The sequence below is a fragment of the Macaca nemestrina genome, chromosome 4 (assembly GCF_043159975.1).
Source record: "Macaca nemestrina isolate mMacNem1 chromosome 4, mMacNem.hap1, whole genome shotgun sequence".
Lineage (NCBI taxonomy): Eukaryota > Metazoa > Chordata > Mammalia > Primates > Cercopithecidae > Macaca > Macaca nemestrina.
Window position 1 is genome coordinate 151,409,343 of NC_092128.1, and position 19,556 is coordinate 151,428,898.

The 19,556-nt window shown below is 38.9% G+C and overlaps 1 protein-coding gene across 1 annotated transcript; it reads right to left on the reverse strand.

Moving 5' to 3' along the window:
* Nucleotides 1-11,648: 11,648 nt before the first annotated feature.
* LOC139362584 (beta-defensin 109-like) lies at nucleotides 11,649-19,223 on the reverse strand. The gene is made up of 2 exons (XM_071094103.1): nucleotides 19,166-19,223; nucleotides 11,649-11,854 (listed from the first exon to the last, which is right to left on the reverse strand). Exons 1-2 carry the CDS (start codon nucleotides 19,221-19,223, stop codon nucleotides 11,649-11,651), a joined length of 264 nt encoding a protein of 87 aa, XP_070950204.1.
* Between the last annotated feature and the right edge of the window lie 333 nt (nucleotides 19,224-19,556).

Genomic DNA, 19,556 nt, shown 5'->3' on the forward strand with positions numbered 1-19,556 from the left:
CATTTACCCATCAATTACCCAATTTACCAATGAAATATCAGCAGTCAATTAAGTTTTGTGTCTTAGGTTGTATCCTTTTGCATTCCTCAGGGAATTTAATGGACACAGCTTAAATTGTGATTATAGAACAGTTGAATCAGATTTACTAATCAGTGTTATGGGCAAATATGATAGGAGTGGAACTGGGTTAGGACAGTGGCTACACATTTGCCTTATTTCCTGTAAAACAATGCCAGTTAACAATTGTGTACATATTAAACAGTTTGTGTCTGTGTGTGTATTTGTATCTTTGTGTCTGGATGTGAGTGTGTGTGTGTGTGTGTTGAGAAGTACTTCCAAGCATGTGCATCTGGGAGATAAGATCATTCTTTCCGCGATTGAACGAAAAGAAGTTGGAACTACACTTTCTGATTTGAGAATGTGCAGCAATGTTATGTAATTAACACAGCATATTCTGTCTTAATTAAAATGGAGAGATCAATGGAGTCAAATAGACATTCCAGAGATAACCTTCCCATTTTTGACCAATTGATTCTATATCATGTTGCAATGATCTGGCTGTGGGGTCAAAACAAGTCTTTGCATGAAATGGTCTTGTGGAAGCAATATATGCAAATAATAAAGCATCAAAAGGGACTATGCCTTCAATTTGTAGAAATATTCACTTAAGTTTGATGAAATTCTCAATGCCTAAAATGGACTGCGGAACGCTTTCAAGAAAACATGCTATAACCCAGAGATTAATTGATGACATCCACCGAAGTTATAACTACAAGAAAAGATAAATATTCATGGAATTTTATATCCAAGGGTTTCTTGTATATGACAGCATATTTTAAAAAGTCAAAATCAGAAAAACTTGACAAACAGGAAGATATCTAAGCTAAAACCTTTTGTTCATTAAAGGACCGATGAGAGGCAGTTCCAAGATGGCCGAATAGGAACAGATCCAGCCTCCAGCTCCCAGCGTGAGCAACACAGGAGACGGGTGATTTCTGCATTTCCAACTGAGGTACCGGGTTCATCTTACTGGGGCTTGTTGGACAGTGGGGGCAGGACAGTGAATGCAGCACACAGAGCAAAAACCGAAGCAGGGCGAGCCATCACCTCACCCAGGAAGTGCAAGGGGGAAGGGAATTCCCTTTCCTAGCCAAGGGAAACCGTGATACACAGCACCTGGAAAATTGGGTTACTCCCACCCTAACACTGTCCTTTATCAAGGGTCACAGCAAACGTCACACCAGGAGATTATATCCCGCATCTGGCTTGGAGAGTCCCACGCCCACAGAGCCTCCCTCATTGCTAGCACAGTAGTCCAAGACCTAACTGCAAGGAGGCTGCAAGGCTGGGGGAGGGGCACTCGCCATTGCTGAGGCTTGAGTAGGTAAACAAAGTGGTGGGGAAGCTCGAACTGGGTGGAGCCCACCACAGCTCAAAGAGGCCTGCCTGCCTCTGTAGACTCCACCTCTGGGGAGAGGGCATAGCCAAACAAAAGGCAGCAGAAACCTCTGCAGATTTAAATGTCCCTGTTTGACAGCTTTGAAGAGAGTAGTGGTTCTCCCAGCATGGAATTTGAGATCTGAGAACAGACAGACTGCCTGCTCAAGTGGGTCCCTGACCCCGGAGTAGCCTAACTGGGAGACACCCCCACTAGGGTCCTATTGACACCTCACACCTCACACAACAGGGTACCCCTCTGAGATGAAGCTTCCAGAGGAATAATCAGGCAGAAACATTTGCTGTTCAGCAATATTCACTCTTCTGCAGCCTCCACTGCTGCCACCCAGGCAAACAGGGTCTGGAGTGGACCTTGAGCAAACTCCAACAGACCTGCAGCTGAGGGTCATGACTATTAGAAAGAAAGCCAACAAACAAACAGAAAGGACATCCACACCAAAACCCCATCTGTACATCAACATCATCAAAGACCAAAGGTAGATAAAACCACAAAGATCGGGAAAAAGAAGTGCAGAAAAACTGAAAATTCTAAAAATCTGAGCACCTCTCCCCCTCCAAAGGAATGCAGCTCCTCTCCAGCAATGGAACAAAACTGAACAGATAATGACTTTGACGAGTTGAGAGAAGAAGGCTTCAGACGATCAAACTTCTCCGAGCTAAAGGAGGAAGTTCGAACCCATAGCAAAGAAGCTAAAAACCTTGAAAAAATATTTCCTGAATGGCTAACTAGAATAACCAATGTAAAGAAGTCCTTAAATGACCTGAGAGAGCTGAAAACCATGACAAGAGAACTACGTGACAAATGCGCAAGCTTCAGTAACCGACTCAGTCAACTGGAAGAAAGTGCGTCAGTGATTGAAGATCAAATAAATAAAATGAAGTGAGAAGAGAACTTTAGAGAAAAAAGAGTAAAAAGAAATGAACAAAGCCTCCAAGAAATATGGGACTATGGGAAAAGGCAAAATCTACGTCTGTTTTGTGTACCTGAAAGTGAGGGGGAGAAAGGAACCAAGTTGGAAAATATCTGCAGGATATTTTCCAGGAGAACTCCCCCAACCTAGCAAGGCAGGCTGACATTCAAATTCAGGAAATACAGAGAACGCCACAAAGATACTCCTCTAGAAGAGCAACTCCAAGACACATAATTGTCAGATTCACCAAAGTTGAAATGAAGGAAAAAATGTTAAGGGCAGCCAGAAAGAAAGGTCGGGTTACCCACAAAGGGAAGCCCATGAGAATAACAGTGGATCTCTCGGCAGAAACTCTACAAGCCAGAAGAGAGGGGTGGGGCAATATTCAACATTCTTAAAGAAAAGAATTTTCAACCCAGAATTTCATATCGAGCCAAATTAAGTTTCATAAGTGAGAGAGAAATAAAATCCTTACAGACAAGCAAACGCTGAGAGATTTTGTCACCACCAGGCCTGCCCTACAAGAGCTCCTGAAGGAAGCACTAAACATGGAAATGAACAACTGGTACCAGCCACTGCAAAAACATGCCAAAATGTAAAGACCGTCGATGCTAGGAAGAAACGGCATCAACTAATGAGCAAAATAACCAGCTAACATCATAATGACAGGATCAAGTTCACATGTAACAATATTAACCTAAATGTAAATGGGCTAAATGTTCCAATTAAAAGACACAGACTGGCAAGTTGGATAAAGAGTCAGGAGCTCTTGTAGGGCAGGCCTGGTGGTGGCAAGACCCATCAGTTTGCTGTATTCAGGAGACACATCTCATATGCAGAGACACACATAGGCTCAAAATAAAGGGATGGAGGAAGATCTACCAAGCAAATGGAAAACAAAAAATGGCAGGGCTTGCCATCCTAGTCGCTGATAAAACAGAGTTTAAACCAACAAAGATCAAAAGAGACAAAGAAGGCCATTACATAATCGTAAAGGGATCAATTCAACAAGAAGAGCTAACTATCCAAAATATATATGCACCCAATTCAGGAGCACCCAGATGCATAAAGCAAGTCCTTAGAGACTTACAAAGAGACTTAGACTCCCACACAATGATAATGGGAGACTTTAATACCCCACTGTCAACATTAGACAGATCTACGAGACAGAAAGTTAAGAATATACAGGAATTGAACCCAACTCTGCACCAAGCAGACCTAATAGACATCTACAGAACTCTCCACCCCAAACCAACAGAATATACATTCTTCTCAGCACCACATCACACTTATTCCAAAATTGACCACATAGTTGGAAGTAAAGCACTCCTCAGGAAATATAAAAGAACAGAAATTATAACAAACTGTCTCTCAGACCACAGTGCAATCAAACAAGAACTCAGGATTAAGAAACTCAATCAAAACTTCTCAACTAAACGGAAACTAAACAACCTGCTCCTGAATGACTACTGGTTACATAACGAAATGAAGGCAGAAATAAAGATGTTCTTTGAAACCAATGAGAACAAAGATACATCATACCAGAATCTCTGGACACTTTTAAAGCAGTGTGTAGAGGGAAATTTATAGCAATAAATGCCCACAAGAGAAAGCAGGAAAGACCTAAAATTGACATCTTAATATCACAACTAAAAGAACTAGAGAAGCAAGAGCAAATACATTCAAAAGCTAGCAGGAGACAAGAAATAACTAAGATCAGAGCGGAACTCAAGGAGACAGAGACACAAAAAACCCTCCAAAAAATCAATGAATCCAGAAGCTGGTTTTTTGAAAAGATTAACAAAATTGATAGACAGCTAGCAAGACTAATAAAGAAGAAAAAAGAGAAGAATACAATAGATGCAATAAAAAATGATAAAGGGGATATCATCACTGACCCCACAGAAATACAAACTACCATCAGAGAATACTAAAAACACCTCTACATAAATAAGCTAGAAAACCTAGAATAAATGGATAAATTGCTGGACACATACATTCTCCAAAGACTAAACCAGGAAGAAGTTGAATCCCTGAATAGACCAATAACAGGCTCTGAAATGGAGGCAATAATTAATAGCCTACCAACCAAAAAAGTCCAGGACCAGAAAGATTCATAGCCTAATTCTACCAGAGGTACAAGGAGGAGCTGGTACCATTCCTTCTGAAACTATTCCAAACAATAGAAAAAGAGGGACTCCTCCTTAACTCATTTTATAAGGCCAACATCATCCTGATACCAAAGCCTGGCAGAGACACAACAAAAAAAAGAATTTTAGACCAATATCCCTGATGAACATCCATGCAAAAATCCTCAATAAAATACTGGTAAACCAAATCCACAGCACTTCAAAAAGCTTATCCACCATGATCAAATGGGCTTCATCCCTGGGATGCAAGACTGGTTCAACATACACAAATCAATAAACGTAATCCAGCATATAAACAGAACCAAAGACAAAAACCACATGATTATCTCAATAGATGCAGAAAAGGCCTTTGACAAAATTCAACAGCTCTTCATGCTAAAAACTTAATAAATTCGGAATTGATGGAACATATCTCCAAATAATAAGAGCTATTTATGACAAACCCACAGCCAATATCATATTGAATAGGCAAAAACTGGAAGCATTCCCCTTGAAAGCTAGCACAAGACAGGGATGCCCTCTTTCACCACTCCTATTCAACATAGTGTTGAACTTCTGGCCAGGGCAACCAGGCAAGAGAAAGAAATAAAGCATATTCAATTAGGAAAAGAGGAAGTCAAATTGTCCCTGTTTGCAGATGACATGATTGTATATTTAGAAAACCTCATCATCTCAGCCCAAAATCTCTTTAAGCTGATAAGCAACTTCAGCAAAGTCTCAGGATACAAAATCAATTTGCAAAAATCACAAGCATTCTTATACACCAATGACAGACAAACAGAGAACCAAATCATAAGTGAACTCCCATTCACAATTGCTTCAAAGAGAATAAAATATCTAGGAATCCAACTTACAAGGGATGTGAAGGACCTCTTCAAGGAAAACTACAAACCACTGCTCAATGAAATAAAAGAGGACAGAAACAAATGGGAGAACATTCCATACATTCCATGCTCATGGATAGGAAGAATCAATATAGTGAAAATGGCCATACTGTGCAAGGTAATTTATAGATTCAATGCCATCCCCATTAAGCTACCAGTGACTTTCTTCACAGAATTGGAAAAAACTACTTTAAAGTTCATATGGAACCAAAAAAGAGCCCGCATTGCCAAGACAATCCTAAGTCAAAAGAACAAAGCTGGAGTCATCACGCTACCTGACTTCAAATTATACTACAAGGCTACAGTAACCAAAACAGCATGGTACTGGTACCAAAACAGAGCTATAGACCAATGGAACAGAACAGAGCCCTCAGAAATAATACCACACTTCTACAACTATCTGATCTTTGACAAACCTGACAAAAACAAGAAATGGAGAATGGACTCCCTATTTAATAAATGCTGCTGGGAAAAGTGGCTAGCCATATGTAGAAAGCTGAAACTGTATCCTTTCCTTACATCTTATACAAAAATTAATTCAAGATGGATTAGAGACTTAAATGTTAGACCTAAAACCATAAAAACCCTAGAAGAAAACCTAGGCGATACCATTCAGGACACAAGCTTGGGCAAGGACTTCATGTCTGAAAGAACAAAAGCAATGGCAACAAAAGCCAAAATTGACAAATCGGATCTAATTAGACTAAAGAGCTTCTGCACAGCAGAAGAAACTACCATCAGAATACACAGGCAACCTACAGAAAGGGAGAAAATTTTTGCAATCTACTCATCTGACAAAGGGCTAATATCCAGAACCTACAAAGAACTCAAAGAAATTTACAAGAAAAAAAAAAATGCCATCAAAAAGTGGGCAAAGGATATGAACAGACACTTCTCAAAAGAAGACATTTATGCAGTCAACAGACACATGAAAAAATGCTCACCATCACTAGCCATCAAAGAAATGCAAATCAAGACCACAATGAGATACTGTCTCACACCAGTTAGAAAGGTGATCATTAAAACGTCAGGAAACAACAGGTGCTGGAGAGGATGTGGAGAAATAGGAACACTTTTACACTGTTGGTGGAACTGTCAACTAGTTCAACCATTGTGGAAAACAGCATGGTGATTCCTTAAGGATCTAGAACTAGAAATACCATTTGACCCAGACATCCCATTACTGGCTATATCCCCAAAGGATTATAAATCATGCTGCTATAAAGACACATGTACACATATGTTTATTGCATCACTATTCACAACAGTACAGACTTGGAGCCAACCCAAATGTTCGTCAATGATAGACTGGATTAAGAAAATGTGGCACATATACACCATGGAATACTATGCAGCCATAAAAGAGGATGAGTTCATGTCCTTTGTAGGGACATGGATGCAGCTGGAAACCATCATTCTCAGCAAACTACTGCAAGAACAGAAAACCAAACACCACATGTTCTCACTCATGGATGGGAACTGAACAATGAGAACACCTGGACACAGGAACGGGAATATCACACACCAGGGCCTGTTGTGGGGTTGGGGGAGGAGGGAAGGATAGCATTAGGAGATACACCTAATGTATATGACGAGTTAATGGGTGCAGCACACCAACATGGCACATGTATACATATGTAACAAACCTGCACTTTGTGCATGTATTCCCTAGAATATAAAGTATAATAAAATAAAATAATAAAATAAAAAATGTACGATGAAAATAAATGAAACGTAACACACAGCATGTGAGATAATGTTTTAATACATATCTAAAAATGCCTTAAAATTCAATAGAAATTAAATAAAATCTTCTAAAACTTGACAAAAGGAAACAACAAAAATTACAGACTGGAAAAGCCTGGCTGACTGGAGTGATGTCCTGTCTCAAGAAAGAACAAACAAACACACAAACAAACAAAGGATTCTGAAAGCAGAGAATCAAACAGATATTTGTACACCATTCTTCCTTCTTCCTACTAGCACTCTTCATAGTAGGAAAAGGCAAAAACAACCCAAATGTGTCACGAATTGCTTCATCAGTTTTTTAGGATCTGAAATACTGCCTCAATTTTCAGTTACTCATTGTGGGGTGGACCTGCAGTTACCACATTTGGTCCAAAATTTTATGCTGATGAAGGTAGACCTGTCCTGCATTTTCAGAGGGACAGAATTCTGGTGTTTCTCCAGGTTCCTTGGCTTACCAGGAATGAAGATCCGGGAAGAATGTATGTGTGTATGTATGTATGTATGTACATAATTATTTCCTGTTTTTAAATTGAAAAAATATGGGATACATGTGCAGAACGTACAGGTTTGTTATATAGGTATCCTTTGCCATGGTGGTTGGTTGCACCTATTGACTCATCCTCTAAGTTCTCTTCCCTCACCCCCAGTCCCCAGCGGGCCGTGTTGTGTGTTGTTCCCCTCACTGTGTCCTTGTTTTCTCAATGTTCCACTTTCACTTATTAGTGAAAACATGCGGTGTTTGATTTTTTTGTTACTGTGTTAGTTTGCTCAGTATGATGGCTTCATCCATGTGTCTGCAAAAGACATGATCTCATTCCTTTTTATGACTGCATAGTATTTTATGGTGTAAATGTACCACATATTCTTTATCCAGTCTAGCACTTAAGGGCATTTGGGTTGGTTTAATGTCTTTGCTATTGTATATAGTGCTGCAATAAACATACATGTGCATGTGTCTTTATAGTGGAATGATTTATATTCCTTTGGGTATATAGCCAGTAATGGGATTACTGGGTCAAATGGTGTTTCTGGTTCTAGATCCTTGAGGAATCACCATACTGTCTTCCACAATGGTTGAACTAATTTACAGTTTCCCCAACAGTGTAAAAGCGTTCCTCTTTCTTCTCAGCCTCACCAGCATCTATTGTTTCTTAACTTTTTAATAATCACCATTCTGATGGGTGTGAGATGGTATCTCATGGTAGTTTTGATTTTCACTTCTCGGATGATCAGTATTGTTGAGCTTATAAAAAATACATTTGTTGGTTAGGTAAATGTCTTCTTTTGATAAGTTTCTGTTCATATCCTTTGCTCACTTTTGATGGGGTTGTTTGTTTTTTTGCTTGTAAATATGTTTAAGTTCCTTGTCAATTTTTGTTATTAGGCCTTTGTCAGATGGGTAGGTTGCAATAATTTTCTCCCATCCTGTAGGTTGATTGCTCATGCTGATGATAGTTTCTTTGCTGTGCAGAAGGTCTTTAGTTCAATTAGATCCGATTTGTCAATTTTGGCTTCGGTTGCAATTGCTTTTGACATTTTTGTCATGAAGTCTTTGTCCTTGCCTGTGTCCTGAATGGTATTGCCTAGGTTTTCTTCTAGGGTTTTTATGGTTTTAGATTTTACATTTAAGTCTTTAATCCATCTTGAGTTAATTATTGTATAAGGTATAAGGAAGGGGTCAAGTTTTGGTTTTCTGTATATGGCAAGCCAGTTTTCCCAGCATCATATACTGAATAGGAGATCCTTTCTCCCTTGCTTGTTTTTGTCAGGTTTGTCAAAGATCAGGTGGACATAGATGTGTGGTGTTATTTCTGAAGTCTTTGTTCTACTCCATTGGTCTATATGTCTGTTTTGGCAGCAGTAGCCTGCTGTTTTGGTACCGTAGCCTTCTAGTACAGTTTGAAGTTAGTGTAATGCCTCCAGCTTTGTTATTTTTGTTTATGATTGTCTTGGCTATATGGGGTATTCTTTGATTCCATATGACATTTAAAATAGTTCTTTCTAATTCTGTGAAAAATGTCAACGGTATTTTGATGGGTATAGCATTGAATCTATAATGTTTGGGCAGTATGGCCATTTTCACAATATTGATTCTTCCTATTCATGAGGATGGAATGTTTTTCCATTCACCTGTGTCCTCTCTTATTACCTCGAGCAGTGGTTTGCAGTTGTCCTTGAAGAGGTCCTTCACATCCGTTGTACTCCTAGTTGTATTCCTAGGTATTTTACTCTCTTTGTAGCAATTGTGAATGGGAGTTCATTCTTGATTTGGCTCTCTGCTTGACTATTGTTGGTGTAATGGAATGCTTGTGATTTTTGCACAATGATTTTGTATCTTGAGACCTTGGTGAAGTTGCTTATCAGTTCAAGAAGTTTTTCAGTTGAGATGATGGGGTTTTCTAAATATGAAGTCATGTCATCTGCAAAGAGAGACAAGTTGACTTTCTCTCTTCCTATTTGAATACGCTTTATTTCTTTCTATTGCCTGATTGCCCTGGCGAGAACTTCCAATACTATGTTGAATAGAAGTGGTTACAGAGGGCTTCCTTGTCTTGTACCAGTTTTCAAATGGAATGCTTCCAGCTTTTGCCTATTCTTTATGATATTGGCTGTATGAAATAGCTCTTATTATTTTAAGGTATGTTCCATCAATACCTAGTTTATTGAGAGTTTTTAACAGGAAGGGATGTTGAATTTTATCAGAGGCATTTTTGCATGTATCAAAATAATTGTCTGGTGTTTGCCTTTGGTTCTGTTTATGTGATCAATTACATTTATTGATTTGTGTATGTTGAATCAGCCTTTCATCCCAAAGATGCAGCGCACTTGATCGTGGTGGAGAAACTTTTTGATGTGCTGCTGGATTCGGTTTGCCAGTATTTTATTGAGAATTTTTGCATCGATGTTCATCAGGGATAATGGCCTGAATTGAGCAGGGGTGTGTGTGTGTGTGTGTGTGTGTGTTTACCTCGGTTTGCCAGTAGGTTGATGTGTGTGTGTGACGTGTGTGTGTGTGTGAATGTGTGATAGAGGGCCAAAGTAGGGCAGAGGAGGCTCCCCGGCCTGCCATGACATTGAATGTTCTGAATTCAAGATGCTCTAATGGACTGTGTCAGTTGGCCTTCAGCCAGGAGGTGATGCTTGAAAAAGACTGGCAGCTGCGGTGGTAGTGGTGAGATTTGGACTTGCCTTATGTTACCCATGGTAGGTACTCTGGTGTCTCAGGGAATGGGTAGAGCCAAAGGGCTTCTAAAAGTTTCTTCTGTTATTTGTGTTAATCTACCAGGGTAGGTGGTTGAGCAAAACCAGGTGGGAACTAGGTCAGGTAAAGTGATGCTCTGGCTCTCTACATGTGGGACAAGCAGTGGCTCCAGTGGGAATTGGAAGGCAGTTCTTGGGCCACTGGGGTAATTTTCCAGAGAGAAGTGAAGCTGCCTCTGCCTCTGTACAAGGAGAGTCCATATGAAGAATGGGGAGTAGCAGCTTGGCAGTAAGCCCCATCCAGCTCCCACACCCTTGGCAAGGCAGGTGTCACACCCACAGTGTTCCACTGGGAGTAGCTAGCTAAGTTTCAAGAAGTCTGAACTCAGAGCTCAAAACTGACCCATACCATAAGCCTCTCGTATTGAGACAGCAACTGCAGCTTTCAGGCCACACCCCTCCTGATCCACCTGCAGAGCAGGGGCATCCAGCTCCTGTGCTTGTTGCTGCATCACACGTCCCACTCACCTCTCAGTTCTGGCCTGGGGAGTTTGTCCCCTCACAAGATTATATCAAACATTTCAGTTGGGAGGTTCTCTCAACCTGTGACCACCATTTGAGTTAGCTGGCAGACTTCTGGGAGGTCCTCCCTGAGGTAGAATCAGAAATGGCTTCCCTCCATCCTGCCAGAAACTGGGAACGTGCTGGAGACTCAAAGCACATCCCAACACCACTCCTCATATACTCGTCACTCTTCACTAAATCAACTCCAGCCCTGAGTAGGATTAAGGCCTTCCCCTATGGCCTAGATTGATAGGTTTCCCAATGGAAGTGTATATCTTACAGTCAGTTTATCCCCCTCTCACACCCTCGAAACCCAAAATTTTCTGCCTAGCTTATAGTGTAACCTGCATCCTGCTGCTTCTTTCAAATGGTCTGTGGCTTATTTCAATTTTCCTGTTAAGTTCCTCTGTTGCTTCTTGAAAGAAAGTTCAGTGTGAATCTCTACACACCACTTTGTCTTTCCAAGTGCATGAGGCAGGCTAACAATGCCTTCAATCCACCATCTTGGAAAACAAAAATAACAGTTTTCTCATTTTTAAAGGTTTTGTTAAGATCTGTTAATGACTCACAAAGAAAACATATTGGGTATATTTGAAATTAGTATTTATTCATTCATGTTGATAAGTGAAAATACAAGATGGTTATCAAGATGGAAGTACTTAATATGTATATTTCAATATTCTTAGATGCAAAGAACTTCACTTTTGATGTATTTTTATTTTACGTCAGTTTCATTTCAACTTAGGTTTAAGGGGTTCTTGATAATCTGACATGATAAGTGGTGTTGGAATTGGCATTAAAATCCACCATGCTCTACCGCACTTCATCCTTCTTCGGCAGGCACCAATTTGATCTTCTACTACTTTGCAGACATCTCTTCTGCAAACACCAGACAAATTGAGACAATGACCTTCAGCAGCACCCAAACCACCTCTCACTGCAGGAAAGAAGATCCAGTGAGATCTACATAGTCCACAAATGGAATGTAAATCCATAAACACTCTTAAGTAAGAGAATAAATTTAGTATGAGCATTTTTACGTGGGAGTTTTTGAAATGGTTGCTGCTCACATGTCAGAGACACATGCAGATTAAGAAAGGTAGTAGTTCTGATCCTGGTTTGGCACAACAGTCACGGTCTTTTTGGTGGGGGAAAAGGGATGTGGGAGGGGACGGTACATCTTCATCTTTTCCTCTAGGTTTTCTCTCAGAAATGGCTGTTGCTTACCGCAGGGCAAAAATGCCAGTGTCTTCTGCCAGAGTGGGTTACTGAGGGCCATGGTGGTTCCACCTTGTGGCTGATACTGATAGTCCCTTTCTGCTTTTTTTTGTTCCTAGCCAAAAAAGATGTTTCTGCAGTCTCAGGTATGCTGATTTCAACAGTTGTTTTTTCTATATGGCTATTCAGTTTTTTTTTTTTCTTTCACTGTCTCTCTCTCTTTTTCTTTTCTTTTTTCTTTTTTCTTTTTTTTTTTTTTTTTTTTTGGCTTCACTGTGTTGCCATAGTTTCTTAAGTGGTCCCTTGAACCCTCCCAGTGCTATTTTGGTTTGCACATAGCTATCTATATATTTTTTCTTGGGGGAAGTATAGAGTTAAAGGCTGGTGTATCCTGCTCTTGCTCCCCCAAGTGATTTCATTCCCCCAAGCTAATATTTCAGGCTTTCAATTTATCCGTGCTTTTATCTGTCCAAACGTAAGTGGAAATTACTTTTTCTCTCCACATTTAGATTTGCTCTGTCTACTTTAATTGCTAATAGTGTCTTAGTCATAGGATAGATTAGTTAGAAAAAAAGTATATTTTTGACATTATAAATGATCCTTTCAATTTGTGTCTAAAAGTGGAAAATATTAGAAAGCTTAACATTTATTATTGTGTCCAGATCAGTATTTCCTCCAGATGACCTTTATTACAACAAAGATAATTTAATGAAGATCTCTCTAATGGTAAAGCTGATGGCTTTGTGCTATTATAATATCCTTAAAATAAAGTGACAGTCTAGTGGAAAGACGAACTAAAGCAAGGGTTAGGAAAAAATCAGTTATTACCTTCATTTTGGTCTCACTCTGCATTAAGAGTTTTCATTGTGTCAAAGATTTATTATTCATTAAGTAAGCAAATGTTCATTTAATAGTAAATGGATCCTATTAAAGATGATTTTTAAAATTATAATCACATTACTTTTATTCACATCTGTCTACTGATGTCATTCACAGATGAGAATGGTATAACGTTATTTTATTTTTTTCATTTTGCCACATCTTTATTTACTTAGGTTTATGCTGTATCAAACAATGTATGTGTGGGAGTAATGGGTGATTCAGGAATGCATGAGGGGGAGGTTTAAGCTCTTTAACTTCGAACAATTAAAATTAGCAACATAATATTGAAATATATGCATAACACTCAAGTGGTACTTTCAAAATAGTGTATATTTCCTCTGTTTATTTGTAGCTTTTAAACCCAGCTAGAAGTATTCTATTTCTTTTAGGCACCATAAGTCTGAAAGTCTGTAGTGAAAGCTACAAGTAGTAAATGATGCTAATTCATGTGCTCCCACCTGTGGAAGAATTGAATGTCTTAGATAAAAAAAGATGGTGCAATTGGTGTACCAAGTATCTTAGAATATAATTTGGTGGTGGCTTTTCTGTTTCTGTAGCAGAGTAACATATATAATATATCCAAGTCATCAAGTTATTTAAATATGCCTTTAAACAGGGAGAACTGAAAATAATACTGTGAATCCTGGTAAGCATTTAAAAATAATGAGGAGAATATTGCCTTTACAAAGTCAAAATTTGTCTGAATACAACCCATATAGCAATTTCATAGCAAAACATTTCCTTCAATCCTATTAAAGTCAGAAGGAAAAGAAGAATGTCCACTGTCAATGCTGTATTAATATAGTTCTAAAAGTATTGAACAATGAAACATATTGTAAGAAGAGAAGTCAGAGGAGACTTGAGCCCATTGTTTTTCCTCTCCTTCTATACCTCCCAAAATACCATTGGAATGTTGTATCATTTTGAAGAATCTGTAGTAGTGTCCCAAATCATAGAATACTATGAATGCATCTGAATCTGAGATATCCCCAAAAGGTACAAAATAGGTGTGACTAGAATGAAAGAAAGATTTAGGCTTTTGGCCATGACTGCAAGTGAGCTGCTCTCAAGTGACTGCTGCTATAGAACAAATATATAGTAGAGGATCTCTTTGAAACACTTCTATCCCTGAAAATGGTTAGGCAAGTTCTTAAAATATCTCCTCTTGCAAACACAAAAATAGTCTGTGAACTGGAGCTTGAGCAGTGGGCACTTTGTATTGGATAGCTGATGGAGGGGGGTAAGGGTTTCCCAGATCTTCTGGGAATATCTGCTATGATCAGTAATGCTAATGATGGTACTACTGACTCTTGGGCCATCAGAAATTCCAGTTTGTTAATGCTGAAACTTCTATATTGAGTTAAAGCATTGTGTCAGCTTCACAGAGGAAGTCTGGATAATAGCATTCTCATTTTCAGACCATAAAATGATGTCAGGTTAAGGATGAACAATGAGTTCAGTATTAAAAATGATCAGGTAAGCAAGAAACCATGAATAAAAGTTAATGAAATGAATAGCATATCTAGACCCTTTAAAACTAAATATATTGAAATCATCAATGTGGAGAAATAATTAAGCAGGTGTGTATCAATTGTTTAAAGAAACAATCTACTATTACAAAGATGTAAAAACAATAGTAAAACAATATAGATGATAGAAAAAATGGGCAGGTCTGGCTGGGCATGGTGGCTCATGCCTGTAATCCCAGCACTTTGGGAGGCCAAGATGGGTGGATCACGAGGTCAGGAGTTCAAGACCAGCATGCCCAAGATGGTGAAACCTTGTCTCTACTAAAAAATATATATATATAAATTAGCCGAGCATGGTGGCGGGTGCCTGTAGTCCCAGCTACTCAGGAGGCTGAGATAGAAGAATCGCTTGAACCCAGGAGGTGGAGGTTGCAGTGAGCCAAGATCGCACCACTGCACTCCAGCCTGGGCAACAGAGTGAGACTCCATCTCCAAAAAAAAAAAAAAAAAAAAAAAAAAGGCAGGTCTGAAACAAAAAATAATTTAAAACTAATGCAGGTTATTAATGATATATTAGACACAGGTAAGAGGATAACCAGTGAAGAAAAAACTGTTTAAACGATATACCCAGAATGTAGCATGGAAACACAAGGTCTAACATTTATTTAATTCAAATATGGGGGGAGAGAAGTGTAAAAGGATTCACCATTTCAAGAGATTCTCAGAAAGAAATTAAGAAAAGGTATAAATCCATTGATTCAAAGAATATATTTCTAACAGATGATATAAAAATCAACTCACTTTAGTTAAATTATAAAATATTAAAACCAAACACCAGACCATACAAACATTGAAAAAAGGATAATTTATAATGAAATAATATTTATCTGATTATTAAAGAAAGAAAGAAAGAGAAAGAAAGAAAGAAAGAAAGAAAGAAAGAAAGAAAGAAAGAAAGAAAGAAAGAAAGAAAGAAAAAAGCATTAGTGAGGGAGAGTGAGTGAGAGTGAGTGTGTTTGGGCCCCTACTGATGATGCTAAACTATCACAAGCCCACATTCAGCCTTTCAACATTTGCTGGAGATTCACTTGTTCACTCATTCACTAAAAATGAGTAAACTAGTATCAACAAATGTCGAGAGAAAATAACTGTTAATACAGAATTGGGTACTCAGTAATGCTGTCTTTCAAGATCAAAAATAACAATATGAAATTGACAGATAAAAATTAAAATTGTTCACTACCAAGAGATCTGCAGCAAATAAAATTTCAAAGGCTACATATCAGAAAGAAAGAATTTAACCCAAAAGCTGATACTAGAGTCAACTTGGAATTCCATAAATATCACTAAACTGATGATAATAATAACACTTTCTGACACGTGGGGATTCTGAAAAGAAGTGAACTTTTACTTTTGTTTAGAATTTAGAAAGTTGTAGAAAAATGCTCTTGCCCTGACAAAGAGAATAAGCTGGATAATCTATAGATCATAGATTTCATTTTGAAACATAGAACTGAGGTCTCAAACAAAGCTAATTAACTTAAATTCAGAGTGATGAAGCCCTGCTGAAAAAAGAACGGATCCACAGATGCTTTGTGCCTAGCTGAGTTGCAGCAGCAGAAGCAGGAGGAAGCTGCCCTTGATGGAGATAACAAGGAAACAAGTGAATCTCCAGCAAATGTTGAAAGGCTGAGTGTGGGCTTGTGATAGTTTAGCATCATCAGTAGGGGCCCAAACACACTCACTCTCACTCACTCTCCCTCACTAATTCTTTCTTTCTTTCTTTCTTTCTTTCTTTCTTTCTTTCTTTCTTTCTTTCTTTCTTTCTTTCTTTCTTTCCTTCTTTCTTTCTTTCTTTCTTTCTTTCTTTCCTTCCTTCCTTCCTTCCTTCCTTCCTTCCTTCCTTCTTTCCTTCTTTCTTTCTTTCTTTCTTTCTTTCTTTCTTTCTTTCTTTCTTTCTTTCTTTCTTTCTTTCTTTCTTTCTCTCTCCTTCTCCTTCCTTCCTTCCTTCCTTCCTTCCTTCCTTCCTTCCTTCCTTCCTTCCTTCCTCCCTCCTTCCCTCCCTCCCTCCCTCTCTTCCTTTCTCTCTCTCTCTCTCTCTCTCTCTCTCTCTCTCTCTCTTTCTTTGGAGTCTCACTGTCGCCCAGGCTGGAGTGCAATGGCGCGGTCTTGTCTCACTGCATCCTCCGCCTCCAGGGTTCAAGCGATTTTCCTGACTCAGCCTCCCAAGTAGCTGGGACTACAGGCCCATGCCACCATGCCCGGCTAATTTTTTGTATTTAGTAGAGACGGGGTTTGACCGTGTTAGCCACTGACCTCGTGATCTGCCCACCTCGGCCTCCCAAAGTGCTGGGATTACAAGCGTGAGCCACAGCGCCCGGCCCCACTAATGGTTTTTTCATGACCTATCTTGTGTGCTCCTGGGTAAGATCGGATGGAGAGCAGAACTACCAGATGCACTTTTGAGGGACAGCCATGTAGGAACTGCTGCAATTTGAGGTGAGAGCAAGGTAAAGGTCTTACTGTGAGAATCAGGTAAAATCCTCTGTTACTGGGGAGTGTGTGAAGGAGCTGAGACAATCCCCCTTCACTCTCTTTTCTCACAGGTGCATAAGCAGAGGGGCCTGATGAGGTCTGAAGGCAGGGCAGAGCAGGTAGATGAGAGAAGCAGATTCTCTGTTCTTTCTTTGAGTGTGAGGCAGCTACTGCCCAAGGCTGGGCAAGGGATGGGAGCCCTGAGAGATTCTTGAGGTGCAGAGATAGAGGCTTGCTGAGGATGAAAGTGTACAGGAGAGCTAAGAGAGGCTCCAGTGCTGACCATGGCATTCTGCAAGAAGAGAAAATCTGTATGTAGTGGTTTATGAGGGAAAATCATGAGTTCAATTTTGGATATCTATGACTTTTGAAATTCAGTGTCCAAGTAGATATACCAGTTATGCAGTTGGATAATTTATTATAAGCCTGCAGTTCAAAAGGAGGTCCAAAAGGAGAATTGAAAAGGATGAGACTTGCTGAGCCCCTCCAGAGTGTGTGGTGAGGGAGAAGAGAAAAGAATCAGGCACTGAGCTCCGGAGCTCTCCAATAGGAAGTGTGATGGGAAAAGATGAGGAAGAAACAAAGGAAGCCGAAGTGGTAGCTCCAGTGAGATAGGCTGAGAATCAAGTGAATGTGCTGTCCTGGAAACCAAGTGAAGAAAGTATACTATGAAGAAGGAAGTGATTATTTGTGTCAAATGCTGCTAATAGGCCAATTAAAGTTGTAGTGAAAAATGATCATTGGACCTAGCAATATGGAGATTATTGGTAACTTTGACAAAAGTGGTGTCAATAACATGATTGAAAAAAGGGGAGAGAGCCCAACTGGGATATATTTAAGAGACAATGAGAGGAGAGGAATTGAAGACAGAGAGTATGGACAACTCTTTTATGATTTTTACTGAAAACTAGAGCAAAAAAATAGGATGACAGCTGGCATCAGAAGAAAAGCAAGGACATACTTAACAGCATATTTGTATGCTGATGGTAATAATTTACTAGCATAAAAATTGATGACACAGTCACAACTGATGACACATGATATAGTGAACTGCAACAGGAAAATCCCCAAGGTACACAGCAAAGAGGGAATATAATACACAAATACATTTTTTTAAAAATGATGTGAATCTCTGAAACATCTGTTTTGACATTAACTTTTCATTCCTGCAATAGTTATTTTAAGCATGTTCTCATTTGTCCAGTGTTGCCAGGTTATTATAAAGTATATTAGACTTTATGAAAAACATTTTTTAAATTACTAGTTTTATCTCATTCGTTTCATTAATTTATATTTTGTATTTATAACTTTCCCTTTATCTTGTTTAGGTTTATTATGCTTTTTTTTTTCCAAAAGCCCTCAAAATGCATGCTTAGACCATTAAATTTTAGCCGGTTTAGTATTGAAAGTGATGTTACCCATTTCTGTGTGGTTACCTGTAATATACCACGAGCGGCACTTCTTGGTGTCTTTACTTATTATTAATTCACTTGTCTGAAGTTCCTTTAACTCTCCTTTCTAGTCCTAAGTTTCACTTTGCAAATCATTTTTTATTCATAGCCACGTAAAATAGAATTTATTTTGAAAAGTCTCTCATAAAATTTTCACTTATTCTAGGATTATAAGTTTTCTGTTTGTCTCTTTGAATAAAACTTTCAGATTTGTCAACACTTATTTAGCAGTAGCTCCTATTGATAGAATTCCATCCATCTCTTTTGACCTAGTGAGCAAATATAATAATAAATGCTGCTGAAATTCAATCCTGTCAGATCTAACTGCCTGCATATAAATTTCCAGGTCCCACAAAGGCATCTCATTGAGGTCACATTCTGTTGTATCCTTACTTTGTATCTTGAGATGCCTTGGTGGGGCATGGAAATTGATATGTAGGCAGTTTGATCTGACAGGATTGAATTTCAGCAGCATCTATTATTATATCCACTCACTAGATCAAAAAACATGGATTGAATTATCAACAGGAGCTACTGCTAAATGAGTCTCTTTTCTATTTTTCCCTATTATAATCCTAGTGAAGCTGTAAATATTAGGTTCTTGAACCCACAGGACTGATTCTAGGATCTTGTCTGGCCAGGGATATAGCCTTCTAATCTGCAGAACCTTATAGTAATCAGCTACCAACTTACCTGGGGATAAAAGAATTGAAAAAAGAAGGAGAATAAGAAGAAGTAAATGGAGTCTCATGGCTGAAGGGCCAGCATCAATGTGGGTTGAGCCTGGAGTCTCTGGACATCGTGGGTCTGGGCCTTTTTGTGATGCTGTCTGAGTCTGTGATTTGTTCTTGGTTAGTAGAGACTAACGAAAAAAGAATAACTAAATCTCCCACAAGAAACTTCCAGGGACACACAAGTATATAAATGTGGTGATATCTCAATGGATGAGAAAGCAGGTGAATGCTATTTATTTCCAAAAGACTCAGGATGTCTTATTGTCACCTGCTTTCTTTATTATTTTCAACATGCACATGCAATAATCATTGCTCTTACTTTAAGTATAAAGTATTGTTTGCCAGGCAAT

Excerpts from the sequence above, each read along its gene's own strand:
- LOC139362584 (XM_071094103.1), bottom strand. The coding sequence starts at position 19,223 with ATGAGACTCCATTTACTTCTTCTTATTCTCCTTCTTTTTTCAATTCTT. Across the intron at positions 11,855-19,165 it reads TTCAATTCTTTTATCCCCAG|TGAGAGGTGGTTTGGGTGCT; the intron begins GTAAGTTGGTAG and ends TCTTTCCTGCAG.